General features: G+C 36.7%; 1 protein-coding gene and 1 pseudogene across 1 annotated transcript; one reads left to right on the top strand and one right to left on the bottom strand.

The window, feature by feature from the left end:
• The first annotated feature begins 251 nt into the window (after positions 1–251).
• LOC121465385 (olfactory receptor 5AC1-like) lies at positions 252–1,172 on the top strand. The gene has a single exon (XM_041678625.1). The coding sequence runs from the start codon at positions 255–257 to the stop codon at positions 1,170–1,172; it is 918 nt and encodes a 305-aa protein (XP_041534559.1). The 5' UTR covers positions 252–254.
• Positions 1,173–7,165: 5,993 nt separating this feature from the next.
• On the bottom strand, positions 7,166–8,069 carry LOC121465323 (annotated as a pseudogene).
• Positions 8,070–8,232: the final 163 nt, after the last annotated feature.

Genomic DNA, 8,232 nt, shown 5'->3' with positions numbered 1-8,232 from the left:
AATTAGTGCCTATTATCTCATTATTTACCTTTAGAATAATTGGATGTAGAAAGTTTATACATTAAAACTGTTCATAAAATATTTTGGTTTCAGACATATTTAAAAGGCAGAAACATGACACCTTCCTGTCTATTCACTGCAGAGCACCTGATGCACACAAAAGTGGTTTTAATACAACCCTATTCTTACTGAGACTTAGTAACATTTTAAAAAAATCTCCTCCCTCCTTGCAGTGAGCAGTCTGAGTGGGTGTGATGGAAGGAAACAGGACCCTGCTGACTGAGTTTGTCCTCAGAGGAATAACAGATCGTCCAGAGCTGCAAGTCCCCCTGTTCCTGGTGTTCTTCTTCATCTATGTCATCACCATGGTGGGCAACCTTGGCTTAATCTTTCTCATCTGGAAGGATCCCCATCTTCACACTCCCATGTACCTTTTCCTGGGAAATTTAGCCTTTTCTGATGCCTGTACTTCATCCTCTGTGACTCCTAAGATGCTTATGAAATTTTTAAATAAGAATGACATGATATCACTGGGTGAGTGTTTCTCCCAATTTTATTTTTTTTGTTCAAGTGCAATTGCTGATTGTTATCTCCTGGTAGCGATGGCCTATGACCGCTATGTAGCCATATGCAACCCTCTGCACTATGTAGTTATAATGTCCAAAAGACTCTGTGTTCAGTTCATAAGTGTGTCATATCTAATTGGACTTCTATTTGCCTTGCTTTATGTAGGAATGTTATTTAGGTTAACATTTTGCAGTTCCAATATAATAGATCATTTCTTCTGTGATCTCATACCACTCTATACAATTTCTTGCACTGACCCATTCATTAATGCATTGCTCCTTTTTATTTTTGCTGTTTTTATACAAGTGAGTACTTTTATGAGCATTATAGTTTCTTATATCCGTGTGCTTTTTGCCATCCTGAAAACAAAGTCCGAGAAGGGCAGAAGCAAAGCCTTCTCCACCTGCAGTGCCCATCTGGTGTCTGTTTCCTTGTTCTATGGCACCCTCTTTGTCATATACGTGCTCTCTGGATCTGACACAGAAAATTATCAGGGTAAATTGTATTCATTATTCTACACCATCATCATTCCTCTTCTGAACCCCTTTATTTATAGCCTAAGAAACAAAGAAGTTTTAGGTGCTTTGAGAAAACTTGCAAAATGATGACAGTTTTCTGAAAACTTCAAGGTGTTTCCTATCACCAGATCCTCTCTTTTTAAGTTCATCATAATATTTGACCCTGTATTTTTTACAGAATAGAAATTTTTTACATATTATTAAGTAACACAATAAAATGTGACTAAAATGTCTGTGTTTATTATTATTATAAAATAGTAAAGTCTCTAAGAAAAGATACACCATTAATTGTTTTTGAATTCACACTCAAAGATCATGGATTATCTGAAAATTATTTTTTTCATAAGTTTAATGAATTCTTCTTTTTCTAATACATGTGTTTGTATATCATTGTATGAAAATATCCATGTATAAGAATTTAAGTATTTTTTATTTATTATGTTTTTACGTTATCCAAGACTGTACTGGATGTGATCACCACACTCATCTGTTGATTTTTTTCTTACTACCAAGTAAAGCCCTTTTTTACTCTCGTGTCTTTGTTCTTCTGTATTCTACTTGGTCATGATAATCATGAACATTCAATTGTGGAGAAGGCTTACACAATGAACAATGCACTCTTGATCTCAAGCAGTGAGACAACAGACTGGAAGCCAGCTTAAATCTCTCTCCTTGCTGAGTAGCCCTAGCCCTCAGAGTATTAGAACCTGCTAATGTAGGTAGAATGGTTAGATGATATCATGAGAGGCCCGCATTTTTCTGAAGGAAAAGAGAAGGAGTGAATTAGGGAAAGGAAGAATAGGGGAGGTTGAGGGGAGGGACTGAGAGAAGAGGATGGAGGAACAAGAAACTGATCAGACTGGAATTAATTAATCAATTAATTAATTAAAAAACATTTATGGACTTATTTTAGGGGGTTTTAAAAGTTTTGTCAAAACTTCCACACTCAGGGAGTACTGCAGGAGAATGGACATGTACTTTGTAAAAATACAAGATCAGGGACTTGGCTGTGAGGTTGTGCCTCCTAGTAATACCAGAAGCAATATCTATAAAGTCTAACAAACATTGTCAGGCAAATGTGACATAAGTAGGAATTACACTAATGAACTTGCTAAACAACGTGCAGTGAAGCCCATGAGAACTCAACCCTACAAGAAGAACTATAGTCTATTTAGGAGAGAGGAGTATGATCTTCCCCAGGGAAGAGCACACCAATTGATTGTCTAGGGTCAAATGATGAGCCCTGAGAATGTACATACAGTAAGCATTATATGGAATGAACAGGTCCATATGCTATAACAATTTTAATATGTTGTGTATGTATGAATGTATGTGTATGTATATATGTATGTATGTATATATGAATGCAATAGTAATTTTGAAAAAGAGATCATGAATTTAAAAGAGAGTACAGAAAGCTATACGGGAGTATTTAGAGAAAGGAAAGGAAATAGAAAAATATTGTAATTAAATTGTAGTCTCAAAAAATGTTTTATGACTTTCTCTAATCTTAAAGTTCTAAAATTGAAAAGCATAGCATCCAAATATGTTTATATTATTATAAATGTTGTCTTACACTTTTGCAACAAACCTGGATCTAGAGAAATTCCCAGGAATCCACAAAAACGACCCCGCCTAAGACCCTAAGGAATAGAAGAGAGGGGGCCCGATCTTGACTTGCCCTGTAGTCAGATTGATGATTACCTTAAATATCACTTTAGAACCTTTGTTCAACAATGGATGAAAACAGAGGCAGAGACCCACATCAGAGCACTGGACTAAGATCCCAAGGTCCAGTTGCAGAGTGGAAGGAATGAGAATATGAGCAAAGAGGTCAAGACATAATGGGTTCATCCACTGAAGCAGTTTGCCTGAGCTAAAGGGAGCTCACCAACTCCAGCGGGACTGAGATGGAACAAACATAGTACCAAACTAGTCCCTCTGAATGTGGTTGACAGTTGCATGGCTGAGACAGACTGAGGGGCTACTTACTGGCTGTCACATGGAAATTTATCTGTACTGCATGTACTGGCTTTTTGGGATCCTGTTCTCTTTGGATTGGATGGATACCTTGCGCAGCCTAGATATAGTAGGGAGGGCTTTGGACCTTCCACAAAGCCATGTGCCTTACCCTCTCTGAGGATTAGGTGGAGATGGGGTGGGGGATGAAAAGGGGAATGGGAAGAGGGAAAAGAGTGAGAATTTGGATTGGTATTTTTTTAAAAAAAATCTAATAAAATTTTTAATAAAAAAAAAGAGAAACTCTTGTCATTGGTGGCAGAAGATAAAGACACATGTAATGGTGACATGAATTGTATAGGTAGTTGTTTTACTTGCTCATAAATGAACATGCCTATCTCTTTTGCAAGAGAGTAGAGTTTGGGGAGAACAAAACTGAATTAAGATGTTTGCTTTTTACTGGAAGTTTAATTTAACTCTGTACAAAGGGCAACTTTTGTGTTTGGGGGAACAGGTGGTTCCAGATAGAGACTGTCTGTGTAAAAACCTTGTCTCTCCTAAAACTCATTGTATAGACCAGGCTGGCTTCCAACTCATAGAGATCTGCCTGCCTCTGTCTCTAATGCCCTGGGATTAAAGGTTCATGCCACTATGACCAGCTTGCAACTTTTAAACATACTTCATTCCATCTTATGTTGACATAGAGAACAGAAAGACATTTAGATGGAGTAAAGGAAGGAAAAATATACAACAGGGATGGTCCGTTTTTAAGAGATCACTTCCATTTTTAATGATAATGATGACATTTCACAACTGAGTCGATCAGACTGCAATATTAAGCCACAGACATTTTCTTCCTAACTACAATACAACTTTCAAGCCTGACCACCACTATGTCATCTTCTATGGTTTTCACAAATTTTCATTTACAAGATCCATTTGAGTCTTTTCTTTTTAATAACTCTCTTTTTCATCAATATTACCTTAGTTTCATTCTAGTTACTGTAACAGAATACACTATCAACTTCTGAGAAAAAGGATAGTTTGGGAGTCATAATTTCATGGTGATACATTACTTCATGGCAGGAAGGTCAAACCAGAGTTTGAAGCAGCTGGCAAACTGCACCCACAGTCAGGAAACAGCAATAACAGAGAGTCGGGCCAGGTTAGAGAACTTCAAAGGCATATTATCAGTGACCAATTTCTTCCAGCAAAGTCTGAATATTCTAAAATTCCATGATCGTTCCGATAGCAGCGCCAGCTAGGAAGAATTTTCAAATCCATGACCCCATACTGAACAATTCCCATCAAACTAAAGCATTCCACTCCTGGTCTCTATGGTCCACTCATGGCCGATTCATGAAGTGAAAAGGAATCAGTATAACTTTAGTGACCCCATTGTCTTAATAAGTCACAATACTAGCAAAAGGTCTAAAATCTCAAGACAAATTCTCCACTAATGACATATGCAATGTAAGTTCTTAACTGTAACCCAAGTAAAATAAAATAAAAATATATACTTACATCATACAGAGTAATCATCCCCATTCCAAAAAAGAATAAGGACATAGCAAGGAAATATTGGCCAAAGCAAAGCCAATATCCAGTAGCACAAAACACCAAATCTTGCAGCTCCATGTCCAGCCCATAAAACTGAAAAGGAATCATCTCAGCTGAAAAGGGCTTGGGGGCCTCATCTCTGAAACTTTGCTGTTTGTGGCATATACAACCACTGTGCTGGGCCAACTCATCTTCATGTGTGCAGCTGTCCTCAGCAGAACTCCCATGGTTCTGTAGTTCCAAATCTCTCAAGTCTCAATTGCTTTGCCTTCATTACTTCACACAAAATGTGCTCAGAACTTCCTTACATGGATTCTGAACCTTCCACACATTGTCTGGACAGAAATGCTTGCCATATTGTCTGAGCAGAGATGCTTACCATGACTCTCCCTCAATTTTGCAACTTTAATTCCTTCAAAAGTAGTACCAGGGCCAATGCTGGCAAGTTCTGCTGGCAGCTTTAGGTGTAGACTTTGACCCGGGCATCACAGCTGCTTTAGCTTCTTAGCTTTGAGGAAACACTCTGCTATACAGTTACTTTATAGGATTACTACAGTACTTCTTCATTGTGAGCTTAGGGTCTCTGGTTTCAAATATATTTATATTTTCCCAAATAACCATCTTTGATGGATGGATTTTTGCTCTTCTCAAAGCATCTTTCTTATTGTTCCAGTGTAGAGGACCAGGTTTTAGTTTAATGGAACTAATTCCTTTATCATTTACAGGTACTACACAGTCTATGTAGAAAACTTGAATTTTACTCACACACATTTCTTACCATAGTCACATATTTGTATCTTTTTTACTCTTCTCTCTCTCTGTCTCTCCAAGTCTGAATGAGAACAGTGATAAATAACCAAAACACTGTCCTCAATTAACATTTCTCACTGTCCTCACTTAACAGCACTATCCTCCCTTTACAATGTTGTCCTCTTTTAACAACCCTGTCCTTACTTAAAATTTCCAGTATGAAACATATTGGGCCAGTGATTTTCAATTAAGTCCCATTTAGTGTTTAGAGGCACCAAGAGATTCTTTACCACAGTATACCTTGAGATACTTCTAGGTCATCCTTACTCTCCTCAGTAACATCATGAGGCAAGGTTAAAGGTGCCATATATTTTCTCTAACTCCTGACATTCCAAAATCCCATTAGAATGGTCTATTAACTTCTGCTTGTATCAATTGAAGGTTTCTCTTACTCGAAGTTTCAAACCATCCCATGTTCCTCAGTTAAGGACTTCCAATAACCTAAGAACCACAGGTCAGGACAATCACAGTAACAACACTGCCTGCTGCCAATCTTCTGTCTGAGCTGCATTGTGTAAAATGTAAAGCATGAAGTAGGTTTGTGGTTCCTGGAGAAAACAGTCTGTTAGACTGAGGTTAAACAGTGGGCACACTGTATACACACTGAAGAAGAACAACAAAAAAAAATGTGAATGGGGTTATAGAGACTCAGTCCTTCTTGTGCTGATCCACCTCCTCCAGCAGGGCTGAATCTCCAAAAATTCCATAGTCTTCCCACATAGTGACACCAGATTGGAACTAAGTGCCCTCCATAGAGTTTCTGGGGCCTTTTCACGTTCCCTGTAACAGAGTTGTTCCTTTCCCTTTAAAAGTCTGTAAACAGTATAGTCATGTTTTCATGTATTCTACATTATGATGTTTGCAGCTGATACTGGTCAACGTGTTTCCTTCTTTTTCATATTGTTTCAAAACCCAGAGAAATTATAAACAGTCATAACAAGAATATATCTGAATGACGCTGTTGACTTCATGTGGCTCAAGATGTGAAGTACAGAGCAACTGTTCACCTTACTCCTAATGAGATGTATTGGAGATTTTAGCTAGAAGATGCACCCAGGTGTATGATTCAGAGTCAAAGAAATAAGTGAAAATGAAAGACAGAAAGATATCAAAAAGATAGATGTTTGTATAACTTAAAATTTTCTGTTTATGCTACATTAAAAAATTCTCATTTTCACTTTCAATACTTTAGCTTTGAGAACTTTCAATGAGTATGACATAAATATTTATCTCTTTCCAATTACTCTTAAATCTCAAGAAATTACCACCTTTAAGTGTTTGATAGGTATTCCTTGTCACATGTTAAATAATTATTATTTACCTATGTATGATAATATAATAACAGACTATAATTTAAATGTAATTTCTTCTAGAATTATTAAAAAGGGATAATAAGTTTTAAACAAATAATTTAATAACCTAAGTTTGGTTCTCAATAAAAATAAACTCAAAGATTATTAATATATATCTTAAACCCTAAAGTTTGTTAATCTAATGAAGAAATTAATGAGGTAACTTTTCACAGTGAGTATGAATTTCAAAACAACGAATAACAGAAATTAGCTATAAAATTCTTGTGAACAGTTATATAATCATATTACTAAGACAGCCATTCACAGTCCAAATTTTTATTATTTAATTAACAGAACATAAAATTTCCATTATGCACATAACACAAAATCAAATATTATGATGTATTGCAAAGGACAAGAAAAGGTAGTAGAATGAACTATGAAATATTCTGAAAATGATTATAATTTTATGACTTTTTTCAGAGCACCCAAAATTTCCTTGTTTCTTAAGCTGTAAATAAAAGGGTTTAGAAAAGGAATCAAAACTGTGTAAAACAGTGAATACATTTTATCCTGGGTTTTACCTGGTCCAGACCCATGGCTCACATACATGAAGAGAAGAGTGCCATAGAACAAAGAGACAGAGAGCAGGTGCGCACTGCAGGTGAAGAAGGCTTTCTTTCTGCCACTCTTAGACTTCATGTTCAGGACAGCAAAAAGGACACGGGCATAAGAGATTACAATGGTCACAGAGGTGCTGATTTTTATGGAAGAAGCACAAATAAAGATGATAAATGCATTAAGTGATGGATCAGTGCAAGAGAGTGTATAGAGTGGCAAGATTTCACAGTAAAAATGGTCAATTATATTGGACTTACAGAAAGTCAATCTAAATAATAAGCCTACATTAAGTCTAGCGTTTACAAAACCAATTACATATGACATACTTATTAGCACAGTGCAGAGTCTTTTGGACATCACCACAAGATAGAGCAAAGGGTTGCATATGGCTACATAACGGTCATAGGGCATCGCTACCAGGAGGAAAATTTCACTAGTTACATTGTAACAAAAAAATATAAAATTGGGCAACACACTCACCTAGAGATATTGTGTCACTCCTATTTAAAACTTCATAAGCATCTTTGGAGTCACAGAGGATGAAATAAAAGCATCTGTAAAAGCTAAAATTCTAAGGAAAAGGTACATGGGAGTGTGAAGATGTGGGTCCTTCCAGATTAAGCCAAGGTTGCCCCACCATGGTGATGACAAAGATGAAGAAGAACACCAGGAACAGGGGGACTTGCAACTCTCAAATTTCTTTGAGAAAAAAGTCAGTAAACTGGGTCCTGTTTCCTTCCATCACACCCACTCAGGAATCTCACTGCAAAGAAGGAAGGGACACAAAATTTGAATAAAATTGCTGAGAATGGCATCACATTCTAGTCACAAAATATGAGAGTGTAATGTTTCTGCATTAAATGGCATACGGAAAACACAAAGTATTTTCTAACTTTTGAGACGCA

The sequence above is a fragment of the Microtus oregoni genome, unplaced genomic scaffold (genome assembly GCF_018167655.1).
Source record: "Microtus oregoni isolate MIOR12 unplaced genomic scaffold, Mior012 000030F_ref0000283, whole genome shotgun sequence".
NCBI classification, from domain to species: domain Eukaryota; kingdom Metazoa; phylum Chordata; class Mammalia; order Rodentia; family Cricetidae; genus Microtus; species Microtus oregoni.
The sequence above is the reverse complement of the archived record's forward strand: the minus strand, read 5'-3'. Positions and strand labels throughout refer to the sequence as shown.